The sequence below is a fragment of the Achroia grisella genome, unplaced genomic scaffold (assembly GCF_030625045.1).
Source record: "Achroia grisella isolate CSIRO2021 unplaced genomic scaffold, CSIRO_AGI_Agris_v1 utg204, whole genome shotgun sequence".
Lineage (NCBI taxonomy): Eukaryota > Metazoa > Arthropoda > Insecta > Lepidoptera > Pyralidae > Achroia > Achroia grisella.
The window spans coordinates 3843029-3866201 of NW_026712703.1; the positions used below are offsets into that span (position 1 = coordinate 3843029).

General features: G+C 31.9%; 3 protein-coding genes and 1 pseudogene across 3 annotated transcripts; 1 reads left to right on the forward strand and 3 right to left on the reverse strand.

The window, feature by feature from the left end:
* Positions 1-194: 194 nt before the first annotated feature.
* LOC131842071 (pro-resilin-like) lies at positions 195-6115 on the reverse strand. Its single transcript, XM_059190554.1, has 4 exons — positions 6030-6115; positions 5251-5361; positions 3534-3710; positions 195-481 (listed from the first exon to the last, which is right to left on the reverse strand). Exons 1-4 carry the CDS (start codon positions 6045-6047, stop codon positions 281-283), a joined length of 507 nt encoding a protein of 168 aa, XP_059046537.1. The 5' UTR covers positions 6048-6115; the 3' UTR covers positions 195-280.
* Positions 6116-7556: 1441 nt separating this feature from the next.
* LOC131842035 (uncharacterized) lies at positions 7557-10319 on the reverse strand (annotated as a pseudogene).
* Positions 10320-10781: 462 nt separating this feature from the next.
* LOC131841989 (protein SCO1 homolog, mitochondrial) lies at positions 10782-14422 on the forward strand. The gene is made up of 5 exons (XM_059190416.1): positions 10782-11212; positions 11733-11856; positions 12579-12660; positions 13774-13900; positions 14210-14422. The coding sequence occupies exons 1-5, from the start codon at positions 10937-10939 to the stop codon at positions 14357-14359; spliced, it is 759 nt and encodes a 252-aa protein (XP_059046399.1). The 5' UTR covers positions 10782-10936; the 3' UTR covers positions 14360-14422.
* A 285-nt stretch (positions 14423-14707) lies between these two features.
* On the reverse strand, positions 14708-22530 carry LOC131841917 (zinc finger protein 345-like). Its single transcript, XM_059190294.1, has 13 exons — positions 22039-22530; positions 21457-21611; positions 20984-21051; positions 20763-20847; positions 20157-20179; positions 19817-19905; positions 19391-19571; positions 18887-19055; positions 18174-18338; positions 17113-17243; positions 16161-16281; positions 15548-15675; positions 14708-15310 (listed from the first exon to the last, which is right to left on the reverse strand). Exons 1-13 carry the CDS (start codon positions 22252-22254, stop codon positions 14721-14723), a joined length of 2121 nt encoding a protein of 706 aa, XP_059046277.1. The 5' UTR covers positions 22255-22530; the 3' UTR covers positions 14708-14720.
* Between the last annotated feature and the right edge of the window lie 643 nt (positions 22531-23173).

Genomic DNA, 23173 nt, shown 5'->3' on the forward strand with positions numbered 1-23173 from the left:
TTTGAAATATATAAGCGAACTGCCAGCGGCGGCGACTATATTTATACTATGTAAAGATATTACTTACATAACGACCATAACCGATATATCAAAAAAGTATAGAATAAAAAGAAGAAAGCCGTATTAATTTCATATTTTGAGGTCAATGAAAGAACTAACTGACATTTATTATCGATTTATTTGGTTAAATCTGGATCAAGTTTTAAAAGGACAGTACAAAACTGGATTGGATTTAAATCAATGTTGAAATTAGACTACAGTGTAGTCCTGCTTATAGTTTTTATAGCGTAGCGTTGCCGGATGCTGCGTGCAACAGCAAAGGTGGTGACGGTGCCGGCAAGGGTGGTGGTGTTGGTTGTCTGGATGCTCGTGGTGCTGCCTGTCTTACACTCTGCCGGTTTGACGCAGCGTTGTAGTGGTATCCATCGAATTTATCCCCTGAGCTCGCTGTTGGGAACGTAGCTGTGCCCATATACATCACCTGCGAATGTATCAATTATAATAAAAAAAACATTATATTAACACGAAGTAAAACTTTCTTGGAGGAGTATAGAAAGCATGTATACATACATCCATCCTACGCAAGTATGTAAGACTTTGACGTGACTTTGAATGGAGCCTTTATAATAAACTTAAAATTTAAATGAATTATAGTTGAACATTGACCACTAGTTTATTTAATGGTAAATATGGTACACCGGACTGCAGTAACAGTATACGCTTACGCCACAGGTAGAAGATGTTCAGATAATAATAAAATTAAGTCAGTTAATTAATTGTGGCGAAATTAGAATCGAAGCGAAATTAAGAAGAAGAGCAACGCATACCACATGGTTATTTGCAATGATACCAAGTGATACCAAGTCCACATTATTAACGATCACTCCCCCTTAATTGATATATAATTCCTTTTAATAATAAAACAAATATGTTGTTGGCCCATTATACTCCTGAACGGATTCTAATTATAGGAAAGTTAAACAATTATGTCATTTGTGAGTATTCGTCATATGTAGACATTTCTTTTGGTAAAATACGCTAACATTATCTATGCGTGTATTTATGTACCTATATAAACTACATACTTACATATTATTGTTATTCTACCCTGGTGTGAAAATCCCATGCTACATGATATACCAGTGAATATGTCTGCTTTTACGATAGATAGATTACGAAAAGATAGCCTCTGGCTATATAATCTACATTATGTTTCTACATTATTCATGAAAAGGTAACAAACATCTTTATGTTTACATATATCTAATAAAATTGTGAGGAGGCGAAAAAGTCTGTTTGTCTGTTTAACTGTTTCTGTGTAAGGTTCATGGAAAAGCGGATGAAATTAGAATACACTTTTCAAACAATTTGCTGTTAAGTGTGGGTCAACGTACAGACTAAATATATTATAACAAAGTATTTGTTGAGATATTTCTAGTACTTTTACAGATTTTTAGAGAATAAATTAGTATTATTCACTAATTAATTTTAAATACTTCACATATTATTGTTAATCAATATATTTATGAAATCATAGATGGCATTGTATAATTGCTTTTATTTTATCGTTAATTGACGTGAATATATATACGTCTACAAATGTAGCGTATGAAATTGCGGGCTCCAGTAATTTCTTTTATAAATATGGATGATAGATAAATGTCCAAACTGGAACAGCCGTCTCCGCCAATCTTTAAAACTAGAATATACACAACATCTATGTAAACACTATATAGTGTGTGCAAATCTGCCTACGCTATCTCATCTTTAAATAGACCTAAGAAATGTACTAATAAAAATTATATACCTAAAAGTTTGTGAAGGCTGTACGGATAGTAAGTAGTAGCACAAGTAGTTAAGAACACAAGATATGAATAAAATCTTTGGGTTAATATATATTTTTTATTAAACCCCGGTTCAAAAAGAGCGGTATAACAAGTCGGACATATCTGTGAGCCTATCTATTGCAACGCAGCTTTTAAATTACCATAGGAATAAGATGCCCCCGTACCCTGTGATGTCATAGGAAATCATCAAGCGACTACAGCTTATAAAGCTAGCACCTTGGCGGCTGAAATAGGCGAGACAGAGAAACAAAGTCGCCTGTTATGGTAGTAGTATTCCGAAGGTTACAAATGAAGTGGCAGCGATAAGTAAGTAGTAGTAACAAGTTGCTTATAATACGCATAATATCTGCGGTTGTAACCACTAAATTATGTAACACTGGCTGTGGCCACGACTTCGTCCGTGTGGAATATTTAATAATCTACTCCAATAAACCAATACAAAAAACTTTCATTGTTCTAGCATCAAAAATGTTTTCAACGAATTTCCATACAAACTGTCTGCTCCTATTTTATTTTGCCCCATTTTTACGAATATTCATTGCCATATTTATTTATTTACTTCTAAGTTACTAACTTCTAGCTTTAAAAATTACGATACTTCCGTACAACCTTTCATATACCTTTTCGACACCAACGATGTACTACCCTGGCTCTGACCTGTATCTTCTATCCTGTAAGTTAACTGTCTAATCTGACTCTACAACTAAAGCAACTTACAAAATATGCTGCTTGGTGACTGAAATAGACGAGACTGAGGCACTCATGCAGACGTCTTACATAGTTGAATTTTGATATGATGTAGATATAATTCCACATTTCAAATTAAAAGTTATTAAATCTTGTATATTCGTAATAGAAATTTACTCCGAACTTAGTCTCTACATTTACCTGTACCATGGTAAATTACCTAAGATACCTTATTACCCTGCCTATCTTACATTTTATATGAGCTGTTTCCCGTAACTTCGTCTCCTTTTTTAGATAAAAGATAGCATTGTGTTGATACGCTCTATCTTTACGTTAAATTCCAGTAAGATCCATTCAGCAATCTTCAAAGGTATCCATCATACAGACACACATTAGCATTTTTAATATGAGTAGATACGGATATCATTTTTTCATAATGCGAATAAATCATTACAACTAAATAAGGGTTTTTATAAATATTTGGTTATGTGCTAGTAAATAATAATATTATATCTATATATATAAAAATGAATTGCTGTTCGTTAGTCTCGCTAAAACTCGAGAACGGCTGAAACGATTTGGCTAATTTTGGTCTTGAACTATTCGTGGAAGTCCAGGCAAGGTTTAAACGGTGATAAAATACGAAGAAATTGCATGTAAAATAGTAATAACAACAATTTGATTTTCCCATACAAACGGCTGATACCTGTCAAACAGGGTCCGTTCAGAAATTTATTGCGTAACTAAACTTCAAAATCTTTGACGTATTTAATTTTGTGGCGAAACGGAGTTCGGGGTGTCAGCTAGGATAAGAATTGAAATAAAAAAAACAGAGACGTGAATGAGTGGAAAACTGCACTAGTTTGTAAAATATTATGGTATAGAAAACCAACATGTAAAAATTAAAAAAAATACTAGTTCTTTTTATAACACAGTGCCTACCTACGTAAAAATATAACACTTTCTATGACTGCCAAAAAGTGTAAGCACTTGTAATACCTGAGGTTTATACCCATCTGGTCCTGCCTCGTACTCGACCAGCTGCATTCTACCATCCGGCAACAGCACATGGAACGAGCCCGTCGCGCGGTCATCCTTTCTCTTTTCGTTGTGGCCAAAATCAAGATTTACCGCGTTGTCTTGCACGTCGTAAGAAAAATCATAATTTGCTGGTAACTGCAACACATTTTAATTAAAATCAAACTATGATATGAGTGGAGTGAGATTCCTATACCATTATTTAACAAAAACCTAAAAATATTTTTTGGAATATATTCATCTCGGAAAGCTCATAGTACCTACTATAGTAAAAAAGAATATAAAAATGTCTCAAAATTGGATATATAAAAAGAATGATGCAAACTGGCAACAATAACAAAGATTTAAAAGTATATAAAGTTTTTTGATATGTAATTGTACTGGAAAAGCATACGTGATATGGTAGGTAGCGATGGTTTCCCTAGTCTCCATTAATCGCTTATCTCTCGATAGATATACTTAATAGTAATTTATACTGACACTAAAACGGACAATGTGCACGTCAAATAACTACCCTTACATGTCCTACCTATATGTTTTATTTCATTAATTTTCCATAAACAGTTTAATACTACTGATGTCGTAAGTACCTACTTATCATTAAAGTATTTACGTCAGTAGGTACATATACTGCTGGCGCCAATTTTACTTCGCAACTAATAGCAAAACAAACTATAAATTATGTACATATAATAAATCATATTTTCTGTAATAGACCAAGTTCTTCTTCTAAGTAAGCTGTCCTTACAGAAATGATTTAAAAAATAATATCATAAACATACAGACATAAACATCTATATAAGTAAGCATTGTAAATAAATTGTTTTTTTTTTAAAAAGAAATCAAATGAGTTTCTTGCCAGTCCTTCTCAATTGAATCTGCAACTGGACGGTAGGAAAAAACTATAATACAAAAAAAAAATTACATTCATAAGTAGCTAATATAAATTTTTGAATTCGAATTTGAATTGAATTTGAATTCAAACTGATTTTTAAAATTATTTCAAACAAACAATCATGAACCGTAATCCCAGATGTGCTAATCAGAGGCATTAATTGTCAACGTAATAGTAAACCCAACACTTAGCATGCCCACATTGCGGGCTATATTATAATGAACAATGACAAGGGGCGAATAAAACGACAACGTCTCTTGAAATAATTTTTGATTTAATTATTAGTGTTTCTTGCACCAGAGAGTAAATGTAACACAAAATATAAATTGACACATATTTATTGTGTTGGTCAGATGTCATCTCACCCTGAAGGGGTGTAGATAATATGACCTATAGAAAGCTATTATATCAGGGTTACATGACCTGTATTTTATATCTAACAAAATTAATTTTTCGTAGGTATCTGTAATTTTGTTATTTCTACCTGCGCGTAGCTGCGGCGAGAAAATAGACACACTGTACGGATAAGTTATTCGAATGTAATACGTATAGTAATTATAATTAAAAATTGACTGAGGTACATACAAATAAATCTTATTAATATTATTAGAAACGTGAAAGTTTATGAATATGGGTGGACAGATAGATATTTGTTACTGGTGATGAAACTTTACAGTAATATAGCTTATACATCAGAATAAACTATAGGCTATAAAATTCAATCGGGTGAAACCCCGGGCACAGCTATACAATATTCGTAAAAATATTAAATTTGAAATTTACCGTAGGCTCCGATGCCGGTTTTTTAGCACTTCCCGCGCCGCCGATCTTAGGCGGTAGGTATTCCTGACCTGATACATTTGTCCAAACCACCGTACACGCAAGTAACACCAACTGAAATTGGTAATGTAAGTTGAAAATACATGGGGTATAGGAAATAAATAGCATACAATTTACATATAAGTATAAAATAGATGTCCTAAACTTTAAGACTGTATGATAACATTTTTTGTACGAATTTTATTTGAATCTGATTCTAACTCACGGGCTGAGCCATTAATATGGATATCATATGAAAGAGGTACTCTTATAAATAATTTATAGTTTTTTTATGTCCCTTAAATTCCAAATCGCCGCTTTTGTTTTTATCAAAACTAAAACAGTAGTAAGGAGGTGCAGGATTTGCAAGACCTGTGATTTATTTAGTTTGTATTTTAGTTTAGGGTTCTGCTTCTCGTGTTTATTCTTTACGTTATGGTTGTTTTTTTTTTAATTGAGATATATTATCTTTCTCTCTGTCAAGCTAGTCTTTATATAGCGTCGTGTGACTAGTTATTTTCTTAGGCCGTATGTTTATCCAGTTGTGATATGATATTATCCAAAAACAACTTACTTTTTACATCTTTCAGACAACAAACAGTAATGAAAATACAGCATAGATAGCGATGTTTTTTACAAGAAATGACATAAATTTCTAGATTAGATAAATTATACACGTGCCTACACGTGTCTAATTATGCTATTGAACCTTGGGCCTTAAACTAATAATAGTATAAACTTACATAAAATATTGTCCACATTTTAAAGAATATCTTTGATACCCTCGAGAGAGTCGTAGCTGAATTTGGGGCTAAATAGCAATAGAAGTGTATTTATAAACCCCGACGCACAGGGCTGCGGTTGTGGTTACCACGCCTTTTGACATTTTTCATTAACTGAAGCACGACTCGACAAAATTTCGAAATTATTTTTTTATAAGAAAGTGCTATATTATTATATGTTCTTTATTGCAATTCTGACTTCTTCTCTAATTAGTTATATACTATATAAAACTAATTAGAGAAGATGGTCATGGTCTACCTTGTCTCAAAAAAACATCTCTTTCAGACTTTCAGACAGACAAAGAAAAGCATTCTTTTCAAAAGTTAATGCACGAATAACATTATGTAGAGTACTCTATATAATTAATTATATAGTCTCTATAGCACATCTATATATATAATAGAGTTTGTTCACTGCGCCTGTGCCTTAAGAGGTCTAGAGGGAAGATAAGAGTAGATGGGTATCAATCATAACCTGATTTTACCCCCATTTTATGATAGTAACTTTATAATTTCGGCGATTTATTATCCCTAAATTTAAATTAGCAATTATAATTATTATATAATTGCAGTGGACTGATAATGATGATGTAGACTAGGTATATGGTTCATACGTTTTAACATTTCTTTTCAATAATATTGCTATATTTTATAATATTCTTAATCCTTAAACATCCAGATTGGAACAGAATTATATAAAATATCTAGAGAGATATTTCATATAATTCACTATTACTATTCACGATAGAGATCGTAGTTAGGTTAACGTCACATGAGCGTAGTTGAGTATTACATGAATAGATAAAATAGGCGTTAAATGACGTATATAATAATATGTACATAGCGGAACGAAACCCGAAACCCGAAAGCGCCACCTACCGGGCTCAATTATGTCTTCCAACCATCCAGGAAATATACATACTAAATTCCATTCAAATCGGTTCAGCCGTCAGGTGACAAACACACGTGATAGGGCCCACCTGTTGGTAAGTGGTAACCGACGCCTGTGTATATGAACAGCACTACGGACTTAGTCTTGTGACAATCGTTTTGCCATCCCAGAGGAATAAGATATAATGCTTCTGAACCTATAATTTCATTGCATAATCACAACCTACAAGCAAAACAGCTTACAAAGCATCCTGGTTATAATTAATATAGCATATTATGCAATATTAATTATATACCTAACATTTTTTTAACGACCTATGAATATGACATTTATTAGCTCCAGGCGTGAGAACTATATATAGGTAATATGTATGTAGATGATCTGAGAACACCGCCAAGAATTTGAATCTCTATACCGCTTCTGATTGCTGAACTTTTCAATCAGCATATCTGATAAGATAAAACCGCATATTACTAAATAAATGGTTTTAATTTACTAAAAATTCTACTGCTATTAATATATAAATTTTTGATAACAATGGACAATAATATGACACGGCTACAAAACTCATTACATTCCCCCCAGCTGAATCACAGCTAGTCACAATGGTAATCTTGAAGGTACTGAGGAGCATGTTTAGTCCTATTGGATCTGCGAAGAATTGGAGACTCTTCAGCCAAGTTTTTAGACACATTGTCAACTTCCTCTGTTGATAAATTAGTAGGTCTTGTCTCGTTAGGAGTTGAATTAGGCATAGCCGTTGGATCACTCAAACTCAAATGCGTGTGAGCAGGGGTATGGTATGCTCAAATGGGTATGACCTCAGTTTCTAGTGAATCGCGAAGTTGAGTGATATCCTCACCGCTTGATGCTAGGTATCTGTTAGATATTGTAGTCTCTCTCCCGTTAGCCAATCGCACTAGAGAATAATGTGGATTTAAGTGCAGTAACTCCACCTCCTCTACCTGTGGTTGATATTTATTGGTTCTATTAAACCTCTTCATTAAAACCTTAAAAAAAATAAAAATTTAATTTTTTTTATTACAGTTTGAGTTGTAATATCTGAGCACGGAAAAGCGAAAGGAAAACGTGAGTATTCATCTACTATTGTGAGTATTTATTTATTCATTGTGTTACATGGGACTGGTCCCTTGAAATCTATGCTGAGTCGCTCAAAAGGAGAAGTGGCCTTTATAAGCTTCGGTTGTGAATCCGTATCTTGTCTATATCTAGGTTTTACTTCACAGCATACCCTGCATGTAGCGGTTATGGTACGGATTTCCTCTATACTATAAGGCAGGTTCTTAGTTTTCAGCCAGTGCATCATTCGAGTTACACCGGGATGGCATAAGGCTTCATGCAAAGAAAGTAACTTGGTGGTTCAAGACCCAGCTGAAGCAGAAATTCTAGATAAGGCATCAGCAGCGAAATTATCCTTACCGGCTCAATAATATCAAATTTAATAATCATTTAATAGTCATAATATCAAATTTAAACGGCGATAATTCTAGATGCCATCGTTGTTTTTTCATTTTTTATTTTACTAGTATGCGTAGCACTGAACATAAAAGACAAGGATCTTTGATCTATAATCAATTTAATTTCAACTGTTCTTAGAAACTTACTTAAATTATCGTCATGTTCGTTTTGAGTCTTGCCGCAGACGGTTATATCATCAAGATAAGCGAAGGTTCCCTCTAGTTTTTCTTTTCTAATCACCCAATCGATAGTTCTCTGAAAACTGGAGACACCATTAGTAACACCAAAAGGGATACGTTTAAATTGATACAAGTTTCCGGCTACTTCGAAGGCCATGTACGGTCAGAAAGTAATATAGGTACCTGGTGATAGGCACTCTTTAGATCAATAGCACTAAATATGGAATACTTTGATATTTTACAAATAGTGTCCTCTATGTTTGGCAATGGATAAGCATCTAACAAAGTTTATTTGTTGATCGTTTGGGAATAATCTATACGAAGACGCTTTTTATGACTTTCCGTATTGGATATATGTACTTGTGCCCGTAATGGTGATTTACTCTCTTTTAGTTTATTTACTTCCTCTTCAATGTACTTTTTATCTTCATCGCTGTTTCTCCGTGTTTTAGCAGCAATAGGTCTACAGTCTAATGAAAGATTAGCGAATAGTCGAACAGCTGGCACGGATGCCTGTGCTACATTACATACTACTAGTGGTTCTTTAGGTCCACCAATGGATAGTTCTAGTGAGGAGTGCTTCGATAAGACATCATGACCAATTATTAGATCAGTACATAGATTATTGACAATAAGTAAGCTTATATTTTCGTAGGTATGTTTACCGATTTTTATATTCTGGTACGTTTCACCAGCGACAGGGGCAGTGTGACTCAACGAAGCCATAGAAATGGTTTGATGACTTGGTTTAGTCTTGAGATTGCATAGTTTACTGAATTTTTCATTAATGAAACTTAAAGAACTGCCTGTGTCTAAAAGAGCTTCTGCTTTTATACCTTTGATATAAGCAGGGACAGTAGCTTTGATTAGAGAAAATGCAGCTATAATGCACGCCGAAACATCATCTTGTTCCGCTGTGATTCTTACTACGACACATTTTTGCAAAATGTCCCTTTTTCTCACATATTTGCAAGTGACGTGTGCAGCGGGGCAATTTCTACATGGATGTACGTTTCACTCTCAGAAGAAACATTTACGGCGACGATAAGTACTCACTACGAAATTTTCTCCCTCCATTGATGTTTCGATATTTGATTCTGAATTTTTAATCATGTTAATTGCTGGCATATTAAAACTCTGAGAATTTGTTTCAGCCATCTCCAATGAGAGCGCTTGATTATATGCTTCGCTAAGTGAAAGAGTCAAATTTTCAAGCAGCCTTTATCTTATTTTGCTTGAAGAGATACCAGAAATAAAAGCATCTCTTATGCTCTCATTCTTATTAGTTTCCGCATCTACAGCAACGAATTCGCAGTCTTTAGGTAGTTGTTTTAAAGCTTTCATATATGCATCAATAGATTCCTCTGTACGTTGTTTTCTAGAAGCAAGCACATGCCTAGCGTATATGATATTCTTAGGCTTTATATACAATGCATTTAATACCGCCATTGCTTCAGAGTATGTTTTACATTCGCTGATATATGTATATACATTTGATGATACATGATTGATGAGTAACTGTAGTTTACCTTCGTCTTGGAGTAGTAGTGACATAGTAGAGACCGCTCCATTGGCATCGATTTGCTGTTGTTGTGCTGCAAGAAAATTCTGAAAAGTTCTTTTCCAATGTTCCCAATCTCGTGATGCAGAGCTAATAGACGGGTCAACATCGAACTTATCTGGTCTGAGATATCTATCCATATTTTATAGTCGATAATTATTTAGTAAATTAAATTGATAAGATAAAACCGCATATTACTAAATAAATGGTTTTAATTTATTAAAAATTCTACTGCTATTAATATATCAATTTTTGACAATCAATGGACAATAATATGACACGGCTACAAAACTCATTACAATATCACTGCATACAAAGTTAATTATTAATCAATCGATTATTTTGAAGAAATAATAATCAATTCAAATAATATATTTTTGACTGTCGCCTTGGCCTGTAATGTTCATAATTTTTTTTTTGGTTACCACTTCACTGTGTTTGTTAAATTAGATCCGATAAAAAACGTATCTGAAATTATGAGTGATCGGTTTTAAAAAGAGATTTTTTATAACATATGGGATGCTGATATCGATATGTATCGTGCATCACTTCTATAGTAGTCTGTAGTTATAAATCTGTGGCACTGACTGTCAATCTGTCAAAGTCAAAAGTAAAATAGTAAAGATTACGAGAAAATTGACTAAAATCAGATACCGGTAGGTAATAATTTATAAAAATTTAATGCAATAAATAAACTCATAAAAACATTTTGGTGGAGATTTTAAGTACAGGACAATTATATTAATAACCACTTAGAATGAATTCTATTTTACGGAGTAGGTATAATTTTTTATGTCGGTCATTTTCCACCACGACTGTAAGACAATGTGCTGTTCCTCCAAAAAGAACCCCAAAGAAATTTTTTGGTCCAATAACATGGAAATCGATGGCTGCTACGGCTGTAATCGCGGGCGGACTAACAGGTTTCATGCTTTATGTCAGAAAGGAGAAACAAGAAGCTTTGGATCGCGAAAGGAAACGACAGCTGGGCAAAGCTAAGATTGGAGGCACATTTGAACTAGTTGACTCAGAGGTAAGTTCCTACATATCCTTTCTTCTTATAAAGAAACTAACAGGTATATGATATATTAAAGTTAAAAGAATTGGTATAAATTGAATAAGAATCATGTGAGATATTCTGTACCTCTATATCTCAATAAGAAATAAAGTGTTTTCTTGACTGACTTAACTTACAAGTAGAATCAAATATTATTTATAGATATATAAACTTTTTTAATATATATACAGATATAAAAATTATGGTTTTAGTATACTCATAAAATGAATCCACAAATAAAAGTACTAATCTTATTTTTTGTTCAATAATCTATCTGTAAATATTTGAATCTTGAGATATGTAAAATTATTATGTATAAAACATCATATATTCCTTTATGTTATTCAATTAGCCTATCCCAACTTCACTTGCGTTAAACAAAATTGATCTAGAATGAAAGAATTATTAATATATACTTAGTTCCACTTATTCTTAAAAAAATTGATACTCTTTTTGTATAATATTAGAGTAGATTTAATTCATGTTTTATTTGTAGGGTAAAACAGTGAAAAGTACAGATTTCTTAGGAAAATGGTTGTTGATATACTTTGGATTTACACACTGTCCTGACATATGTCCAGATGAATTGGAGAAACTGGCTGAGGTGGTAAATCTACATGGTAATCCATTTCTTTAGTATAAAATTGTTATCTATAATCAAGTCAAAATCATCCTACAATATTTTTTGTGGATAAATTAACATATTTAAATATAAAAAATATATTAAAGCTGTAAATAAATAGGGATATTAATATTTTTAACTTTTCCTATGGATATTGGTTTATATCTAATGATGATAATAATCAAACTGATGTAATATGAATCTCACTATCTATCACTTTTAAAAAGTTATCAATCTCCTTCAATATATGTATAATTAGAACATCTCTCTATTTTTCTTGCAATAATTAATTATGGTTTTTAAATTCTGTATTTATACCATATATTTTGCTTTAGATACTGGAGAAAAGAGAAAAATATTTTTTTTACATTGCTATAAATTGATAACTACTTTTAATAACAAAAACATGTTTTAGAAAATACAAATTAACATCATCTTAGCTTTTATTTGAGTCTTCTAAATATATTTTGTAAAGATTCAATCTAAAACTATTTCTTATCAATAGGAACTTTCTGAAAAGTACTATAGCAGAAAAATTTATGTTATGACATGCAAATTTTCACACAATGTTTATATTTTACCATTTTTGGTTCAGAATATGAAATAACTACAATGTTATAATAATGAAATGTAACAAGTTATGAAAAATAAATCATATTAGTCTTTTAAATTGTTTCATATATAGATATTTGTGTTTCAAATGAAATTTAACGGTTTCAGATAACACACCATCATCACCATCATTGCAGCCATTATTTATATCTGTAGACCCTCAGAGAGACACCCCAGAGATAGTAGGAAAGTAAGTAATAAAAAGTCTGTCTCAGCTTCCTTGATGGCAAATAATAGCAATAATCACATTTCTTATACTTTTCTTACTTAAAAAAATATTATAATATACATATAAAAACGCCCATGTCGTACCTGCTCCCGTATAAATCGGAGATTCTACACTAGAAATTGTCGATCACTATGTATACTTAGGGAAACTATCCAGCTAGGTAAATCCAATTTCGAGAAAGAGGTCAATCGTCGAATCCAACTTGGATCCAACGTGTTTGGGAAGCTTCGATATATCTTTTCGTCCAAATTTCTGCAGTGTCTCAAGACGAAGGTCTACGACCATAAGTTATAGTCTATACAGAAAATATCTTTTATAATAATAATCTCAGGATAATTCACTTAGCGCCATCAAGACTCAAGTAACAAGTAAGATAACTAATACAAATACTTTATTACACATTTATAATATGTATGTATTTTTTATATGTATAATATATATGTACATACATATTATACATAAGAAAACACCCAGACCAATACAAATAATTATACTCATGAATACCAATGTTTGTATCATGTGAGGAACCCAATCCGCGACAATCGGACGTTATGCGATGTGCCAAACTACTATACCACAGGTGTCGTCGTTTTATAACAACATACAATATATCTTTAGTAAAAATATACTTTTGTTTTTTGATTTATCAATTGTTGATGTGTTTGACATTGTGTCAAGACTATACATAGTTGTCTACAAGGGTACCTCTAATCATAGGGTAATCTATTTCAGACACGTTATATGTATGTATTCAAGCAACATGCTTTGTTGCAGATGCAGATGCAGATGTTATGATTGAAGAATGAGTGAGATAAGGCAGTGAAATTAAAGGGTACAGAGACATGACATTTGTCCTATAATAATGTGAGATAACAATGCGAGTTACAATGAGCTGCATGTGATGATGTATCCTTGGTGCTGCTCATAGGAAATGGTTGCCACTTACCGTTAGGTGGGCCGTTAGCTTAATTGCTATTTAAAATACATACCAACAAAATTGTAGTCAAATGCAAGCAGCCATAAAACATAATACAGCTTTGATTCATAACTAATTGGCATAATTTATTTATATAGATACTGCAAAGAATTCTCGCCGCGGTTGCTGGGTTTAACTGGCACCAAAGAGCAAGTACAACAGGCCTGTAAATCTTACCGTGTTTACTTTAGTGCTGGCCCACAAGATGTTGACAATGATTATATAGTAAGTTTTGTTGTTCATACTTTGAACTACTTCACATAATGTACAAGAGAGGCTAAAACCATGTCCTGTGTGTAATAACAAATAAATAACCCCAAACATACCCCACACTATAAGAGAACCACAAGGGTTAATGAAATCTGTTATTTCCACAGGCATATGATTTATAATGCAGTAATTTAAATTGAATATAATTATTCTGTGCATAGTGGTATCAGATTATAATATACTGTTGTGTACACTAGAAGAATGATGATGACTCATAACTTTGGTACATTTAAAAATTATTAAATTTCCTTTAATTTGTTTTAGGTGGATCATACAATCATAATATATTTAGTAGATCCAGATGGCCAGTTTGTGGATTATTACGGTCAGAACAGAAACGCTTCAGAAATATACAATTCAATGCTGGTGAACATTCAAAAGTATGCTGCAGGAAAAAAGAATTCATGGTTTTAATGCTGTTAAGCAAGCTAGGTATTTTTAATGAACAATCTAGGTACAAATATTATTTGTTTATTTAAGTGAAATAAATTGTTTATTTTAATTTATGACTTTTTTTAATGAAATGCTTTATACAGTTATTATATGTATGAATATTATTTGTACTAAATATTACCTGGTTATTCATTTATTGGTTTGAATATGATGAAATATTATGTAAGTCTACATTATTTCTTACTTTGACTTCGTTTTTCAGACAATTCCAAATCAGCTCATATAAAATTAGTCTATTACTGCAAATTTAAACTGTAATGATAAGGAAAAGTAAATGAGTCTGAGAATAAAAATATATATTTCAAATAATAATTTATTAGTTCTAAAAATTAGCAGTCATTTTACTGGTTATCTTGCTAATTGTAACTTGACCTCCGGAACTATGTATTTGTACTAAACTCTGATCCACTTGGTACAATTTGAGAGTTGTGCCTTCTAATACGCCTCCTGTAGTAGCTACATTCGCTATATTAACTTCCTCTTCATTCATTGTCACCAAATTGACATCACCAGTAAAACTAACATCACTGTTCATATATGCGACCCCATCACTTACACAAGTATTATTACCTTGGTATTCTATATTACTTTGACCGTCATTGACAACTAATACTTCGGTTTTTACAGCTGCATTATCTTGAACGACTAATTCGCCAGCAACTTCCAAAGGATCCCCCATCTCTGTTGACTCGAGAGTTCTATTCTGGGCAGTTATTTGTCCAATGTCGTTAGAATTCGTAATAATATATTTATCCGTGACTATTATTGGACTGCCATAGTTTATTCTCTGTACTAATACCATATCCTTTTTGTCTATTTTCTTTTTTGTTTCATGTGTTTTTAAATGCTTCACTAAATGTGATTTTGTAGTAAATTTTAGCATACATATCTCACATTGAAATGGTTTTTCACCTGTAGTCAACAAAAAAAAAAATGTTAAAGATAAAAAATGTAAAACATTAATATAAATAATAAATAAATATCCGAAACTAAGTAAAACTTTATAGTAACAATAATATTTGAATTAATTGGAATAGTCTTAAATATATCATACTCTTATAATAATAATATATTAAAAACAACAAATCTTGTAATTTTGTTTATATAGATCTATTAATTTTAAATAAGACTAATAAAATAATACTATACCTGTATGCATACGACAATGATCACGCAGTCGTGTGGCGTTGATGAACTTTTTAGGACATACGCTACAAGCAAAGGGTCGCTCGCCTGTGTGGGATCGCATATGTACACTTAAATCCATTCGAGCAAACCTGTCAAGAAAGATTTTACGGGCTCTGAAGATTCCATGGTATATTTAATGACCTGCTTAAACAATAGTACTAGTTATGGTTTTAAAACCTGCAATAAGCAATAGATGTTATGGTATGGTATACGTTTTATACTATCGTATATAATTGAATTTGTATTTTATTTTTTATTCATGCCTTAACAAGGAATACATATTTTATTATTATTCACAGCGCCTGAAAAAAGTAATAGTAACGAGTTGTTTCTTGATACTTAGTATAAAGAAAGAGATCATAATATCAGTTTATACTATATTACAAAATGCCGCTAATTGAATATATTCCTATTCTATATATAAGCTCGACAAATTATGAACAAGTAGAAGGCAGGGTCGCAGGTTGTTGAAAAAGATAATAAATATAATTAAATTATACCCGAGAGCACAGTGAAAACTATATTTACACTATAATTAAAAAAATAAAATCATTTATTTCAAAGTATAATATACCTTTTTCCGCAAATATTACAGCTGTACGGCTTTTCCCCGGTGTGAGTACGTTGGTGGCATTTGAGCGACGGTCCCGATGTGAACTTGCGATCACACATATCGCAGGAATAAGGTCTCTCGCCTAAAATATAAACAAGTACATGGATCATATCTATACATATTATACAATAGTCCCACATATACACGTAACTGATTTACACGTATTTTCACTCAAAAGTAAAACCTGACAAATGTTTAGTTATAATATACACAGGACATATTTTATGGACTGTTGTATTTATAGGTTTACTTCGACAATGAATGACAAAGGCTATGACATTCGTCGTTTGTCCATAATAAGAGTCGCATGTATCGACTGCTGTAGTAGCCTTGGTCATTAACAAAGTGCTGTTTGTCTCTATGATCTCATGTTGCCCATATCACTTATAGACAAGGACATAGATGGCGTGTCTCTCAACTTAGTCTGCCAACTAGAATACAAATACGTATCACCTTGGTTTTGTTTAAGTTTATTGCTATTCAACTATAAAAGAGGTAGGCTATAATAATAACTATACAGAAAAAAGCTAGAAGGAAGAACCACATTATTGCATGAAAATAGCCATGCAACTTTTCCTGTTAGGTCTTATAATAATGCAATATGTTATTATCTATATATAATAAAAATGTAAAGGATAGGTACATGAAAGATATATGTATGAAAACAAATTGTTACTTCGAGACTTTATCAACGTAATAAACGTAAATACCAAATTAATGATTGATAGTATTTTCGGTTGTGAGTTCTGAATATGCTGTGCTAAATACGCTCAGAAACGGCGATACGATTTTTACTAATGTAAAGTACATGCAAGCTTCATTTAAAATTTAGTTATTCCAATCGGTTTTCAATTATAAAAGTTGTACGGGTACAAATTCGCAGTGATAGCTAGAGTTACAATATACATGTTACCTGTATGTGTCCGTATATGCAATGTCAGATTGGAGTTCTGTATGAATCTTTTTCCACAGGTGGAACAAACGTACGGTTTCTCGCCGGTGTGGGTACGATGGTGGGTGTTTCGTGTCGACTCGTGGCGGAACCTATTTAAATATATAATATATGAAACCATATGTTACAGTATCAACTAGTCTTAAACTAAGTAGAGATTACAAATATGAGTACTAAATAAATCGATGGGCAATATTACCAAACATAGCGCTGTTGGATTGCAGAATATATTTGTGGTACAAATTACTCGATAAATAAAGAGGGAGTTTTTATTTATCGAGTAATTTGTACCACAACTTTATTTTATACAAACTATTCTTAATGTATTATAGAGCGCCATTTATTTCCGAAGCAATGTTGATCTTTCTAGACTCGACTTGCTCTATGTGTATTAGATAACTGATAGAAATATTTAACGAAAGGCGAAAAAGAGCGCTAAAGTGTTACACCGCCAATAACATGATTGTGATCTGTTTGTGTGCCAAATTTAAGTAAAATCCACTCAATTCTTTTATAGCACAGTGGACAAATGAGCTTGCGGTTCACGTAAGTTAATGTAAGTTATTACCGTCGCCCATGAGCACCCGCAACACCACGGAAATTGCAAGTGCATTGCCGGCCTTTTAAGAAGGAATAGGTTCTTTTCTAGACGGTTTCAATATAGTATCTGTTCGGAAACATCAATGCTGGAAGGTGATTCAACAATGTTGTGCGTAGCAAAAAGTTGCTAGAAAACCTCAATGTGGAGGAACGCCATTCATTCAGATCATCGGATGGTATTTTAGTTTCTGACTGATTGTACGGTGGTTGTATATGCGAGTACGAAACTTACAATTCTAGAAAAGAGGGGGTTTAGAATCAAGCACTAGGGTTGGTTACAACGGGTATGGACGGTAGGAAAAAAAATAGAATATAAAAATTTTTACGTTCATAAGCGGTTAAAATGTCCTACATAAAAAAGGTTTATTTAATTTAAAAAATTTGAATTTATGGGAGTATTACAGGTAATTTGCCAAATTTACCTTTTATCGCAGTAGGTGCAGGCGTAAGGTTTGCGATCAGAGTGTACTAGACGGTGGGAGGCGAGCAGGCGCGGCGAAGGGAACGTCTTGCCACATGAACACACGTACGGTCTCGCACCGCTGTGTCCCGCTATGTGCGCCTCCAGGAGTTTACTCTCGCTATATCTGCACATCAGTATAGATGGCTTCTATTAAATTTTAATAAATAGTAGTCTAGTAATTATTTATGGTAGAAATTCGCCACCGGGCGAATCCAGTGGTCGAAATTTAACTGCTGTATGCATCTGCAATGCGTTATAACATTTTTATATAATATAATAAAATCATTAAAAATCTTACGTGTTAATCAAGTTAATCTTTGTTAGTAGAGGATAATTTTGAACTTAATGCGTCGTCATGCATTTTTATTGTATTAATTTTGTAATAAAGGCATAATAATAAATAACATATTAGCAGAGAGAGTGGACTCACCGCCCCCTCTGATTTATAGACCGTTTAAACTCTATTGTCTGTTGGTGTATGTAACACCTAATTTTATTATATCAGCAATTGTTAGTTTATTATTTCAGACAAATAAAAATTATTATTATTAATATTAGATATTGTCTAAATTTGTGTATGGAGGCTCGGTCATGGCTGTCCAGTATGTCAAGTTTATTGAATCATAAACTCTAAAGATTTATATCTAATTATTACATTATGACTAGATTTACCTCTTGTCACAGATATGGCAAGCGTGTTTCTTTTCAATCGTCTCGCCGGTGTGAACCCGTATGTGCCGTCGTAGAGCATAAAGTTCCGTGAATGGTTTGCCGCAAGTTTCACATGCATAACGCTTCAGATCCATATGCCTCTGAATGTGACGATTCAACATTGATTTTGCTACGGATTGAGAAATGTTTTTGTAACTAGATTTTATCAATGTGAGTTAGGTTAATTTAGTAAATTTATAAGCCAGGAGAGCGCTAAACGAACCTTTGGTTTTATTTATATTGAGCAGGGAATATAATGTTGCTTATCACATAAAGCATGTGCTTGCCGGGCATTTAGAGAAATGTACTTTTGTGGAATGATTGAAAAAAACATTCGAATCATTGGCAATAAGGAGTCAAAAATATTTTCTAATTTATTATTTTAATGTGCTTAAATACATTCAGAAATGTATACAAAGTTCTTTTTATTTTGTTAAGCCTCAATAAATACTTGTAAATGCTGACCTTTAAATTCTTTCTGGCATTTATTACATCTCCATGTTGGGCCTTTTTCGTGTAGTGCAGAATGTAATCTTAGATCATGTTCAGAACTAAATGAGTTCTGGCACTGTACACAGGAATATGAATTTTTTGAGTTCTCATGCTTTTTCATATGACTTCTAAGTTGTTTTACCCTAAAGAATATCTAAAAACGAAAGGCAATACTGTAAAAGCAATGAAGTATAATATGAAAACAGTAATAATAATAACTGGATTGATTGAAATGGGACAACATATTAAGGATTAATTTTTCCTAAAGACACAGTATGTGAGTCAGTATCAGTGAGAATTACTAATATTAATAAATATTAGGATGTCACCAGGATATTACAATATTCAGATATTACCAGTTTAAGTATACAATTACTATATATTCCTCTTATTATTTACCTTTGAACAAAATAAGCAATTATAAGGTTTTTGTCCTTTGTGAAGAGATTTTTTCTTTGTAATCACATTTCCCAAATATGTATTGCAATCTGCAACAGAAAGTATTATTACTAACAAATTTATAGGTATTAGTAAAAATAAATAATATTCATTGTTTTAATATAAATTATGATTTGTTTAAAACTTCAAACAATGACTAATAGAGCCCAAAACAGTATAGTTGTGAATAAAGAGAAGGTTGTACTTTGCAATGTATAAATACATAAACCAAAAAAATCTTGAATTCAAATATAAATGAAAGTTAATAATTAATAATTATAAATATTATTAACTAACATACCTGTGATAGTTCTATTACTCTTTCTGAAAATAAAACAAGGTGTAAATACTAGAGACTTTTTTAATTGATGATATTGGAAAGGTTCACCCGCTAACGGTATATGCTAGCGGGCAACCATTGGAAGATGATAAGATGAGTTTGTAAGATATTCACAAGGAATTAACCACAATGCTTTCCAGGGTGGACCATGTGGAGGTGATCTGACATGATACATAGTTAGTAATGTGTCCCATTTTTTAATAATTCCCTCCCCCCGACTAGAGACTATTGATAATATATAATTATCATCATATCACTATGGTAATCTTGTATCTTACCAAACTTCAGATATCTTTACATGGAAAGTTTAGATAGTCCATTTTCCCAAACTATCACTAAAATGGGAATTACATTTGTAAGTTTGTGAATTGAAATAAATCTTTATTTTGTTACATAACTACTTCATATATATTTACAATAAAATTATGTAACATTAACAAAATCTAATGTATTGTACAGGAGAACCAACTGTCTTCTAAATAGTTTCAATTTCACACGAAAATTAATGAAACCAAAGTTCTCTTTTTGACAAATCTATTTTTGTTTAGATACTAGTAATTTACCCACTTTTTAGTTCCTTTTGTGTGTTGTACTATATAAAGACCTTCATTGTCACTTGTAATGCCATCAATGTCCTCCAGATATTCAACATCTGCAATATATTATATGTAATGGTAGTAATTACATTTGCAATCTTTTAAAAATACTATTGAATTGGATAATGTAAATAATTAGGAAGTACCTCCTAATACTCCTAATACGTAAATAATTAGTAAGTAGTAACAAACCTCTTATTTCAGAATCATCCTTAATTGTGGATTCAACTAAGGTCTGTTCCTTAATTACATTTTCTACACTGAAAATAATAAACAATTATTTCATTATAATACAAAAACAAATACTCAAAGCTATTGCAGGATGTCCACTTGGAATTAAAGTTTTTGTATATAATAGTTACAAAACTTAATTAGTAGAAAATAATAAATAAAATATTTAAAGGTATAATTTTATTTTATTTACTTTAGACTTTATTGTCACTACTCATAATATTACTACTAACAAATACAATATTAGAACTAATATACTGATATAATAATAAAATAATATAGAATAGTCAGAATATTTAGTGACCTTTAGGTCTTATGATATGAGTGACCTTCGGTTTAATGATTTTTCACTGAAGTACAATTTTATTTGTACCAGAACACTGCCTAATTCGCTGAGGGCTGAATAATACTATACAATGACTATCAATACTTACACTTTGTTAAGAAGCTCTTTAGTAGAAAATTCCTTTAGCAATGACTTCAGTGTAAAATGAGATTTTTCACATTTAACCTTAAATTCATAACAATATTCCACTTGTGATCTACATAACTCACAAATTTGTAAAGGCAGATCCTCCTCTGGACAATCCTGAGAAAATAAATTGTAATTGAAGAAATAATATAAAAAACTCCTTAACTAATTGATATTTTTAGATACAAAATGAATATAAGTGAATTTTTATATTATATGTATGAATGTATATGGAATATAACTGTACCCATGTAATACACTGTAAATATGTTAAACTAGTGATTTATACCAAATAGTTTTCTTTTATTTGTTTTCACACTGTTCCCAAATTTAACAAAGATTTAATTACAACTATTAATTTTAAAAATATTATATTTGTCTTGGTTAAACATTTTAAATCATATAAAAGTGTAACAGTAGTATGATGATGCCTGGAACTCAATGGAAGCATTGTACAAACTTAAAAAAGTCAGATCAGGTCTTATGTTCTTAAACAAAATGCAATCAGATAAATCAGTGAGTTATTTAATGGATATAATCTTACTTGAATTGATGTGAATGAAGACAACATGCATAACACAGCAGATTCTTTGTTATCTATCAGGGGAATCATATCATCGCCTATGGTGAGGCATATACGGCACACGTTTTGCAAGTTGCAATCACTCGAACTGAGATAATCTAGCAAGGCGAAAGGAATTTCAATTGCAATGCTATCACTTAGATCATCATCTTTCTTTTCGTTGGTATTATCCTCCATGTTATTGCAGCTCAATATATAATTATATTTTATACCAATTACTACTAATTTGTTTGTCAGCAGTAGCTAATTTTAAAACTTATTTTTAAATCGAATAGAAGCCACCAATTACTATTATTACTATTATTATGCTGGTAACTTGGCTAACGATATAGTTAGAAAAATATATAAATATTGAGACAGTATGAGTGTTTTCTTGAATTTATCAGTAACCAGTAGTAAGAATATCACAAAGTTGCTTGACTTTCAAAACAAAATATACGATAGTAACAAACTAAAAAATACAAATAGATGTTATTATTTAAAGTCGTATTTTTAATTAGACGAAGCTAACTGACAGTAGCTAATGTCACTTTGTAAAATAATGTTGCCATATTGAAAGTAATAGTGATGCGTTCAGTTCTTGGTCAGATGAATGAACAATGAGTGTGAATAGTTTAATCATTTCAAACTACAGAAGAATATTATTTCTATTTTACAATAAAATTGTATAAATGTGCTTTGATATAAGTTACTAGTGGTATGTAACTACAATCAGTTTTTTGACGGCTTATTACAAAGCGCGCGGCTACTAGTGCCAACACCGATCAACGTCGCGAGCGATTTTGTTCGTAATTCGGCTTCTAACCTCTGGTCTAAGAGTACGTTTTTTTTGCGCTCACGCTGTTTTGTTAAGTTTTTCTTTATGTTGTGTTTGAGGTAATTGTTGTTTATTGTATATTTGCTATATTGTTTCGTACAAACAATATGGATTCTCAACCAAACACGTCAAGCCAACGCTTGTCTCTAAGAAAGAAGAGACTATGGATTGCTTTAAGCGTTACCGAAAAACTGATGAGACAATACGTCTACAAACACGTCTTTGAGGCGAAAGCTGCTTTACTATTACCTATTGAGGCTCCTGAAAAAAAAGAATGTA

Bases quoted from the DNA above. Each gene is read 5' to 3' on its own strand.
- LOC131842071 (XM_059190554.1), bottom strand. The intron at 3,711-5,250 runs GTAAATTTCAAA...AATGTGTTGCAG, and splicing joins AACCGGCATCGGAGCCTACG to TTACCAGCAAATTATGATTT. The intron at 482-3,533 runs GTATTACAAGTG...ATACATTCGCAG, and splicing joins CAGATGGGTATAAACCTCAG to GTGATGTATATGGGCACAGC.
- LOC131841989 (XM_059190416.1), top strand. From the start codon at position 10,937: ATGAATTCTATTTTACGGAGTAGGTATAATTTTTTATGTCGGTCATTT. The intron at 11,213-11,732 runs GTAAGTTCCTAC...TTTTATTTGTAG, and splicing joins TTGAACTAGTTGACTCAGAG to GGTAAAACAGTGAAAAGTAC. The intron at 13,901-14,209 runs GTAAGTTTTGTT...AATTTGTTTTAG, and splicing joins ATGTTGACAATGATTATATA to GTGGATCATACAATCATAAT.
- LOC131841917 (XM_059190294.1), bottom strand. From the start codon at position 22,254: ATGGAGGATAATACCAACGAAAAGAAAGATGATGATCTAAGTGATAGC. The intron at 20,180-20,762 runs GTGGGTAAATTA...TTTTATTTTCAG, and splicing joins CACACAAAAGGAACTAAAAA to AAAGAGTAATAGAACTATCA. The intron at 15,311-15,547 runs GTATAGTATTAT...TGTTGACTACAG, and splicing joins TCATTGTCGTATGCATACAG to GTGAAAAACCATTTCAATGT.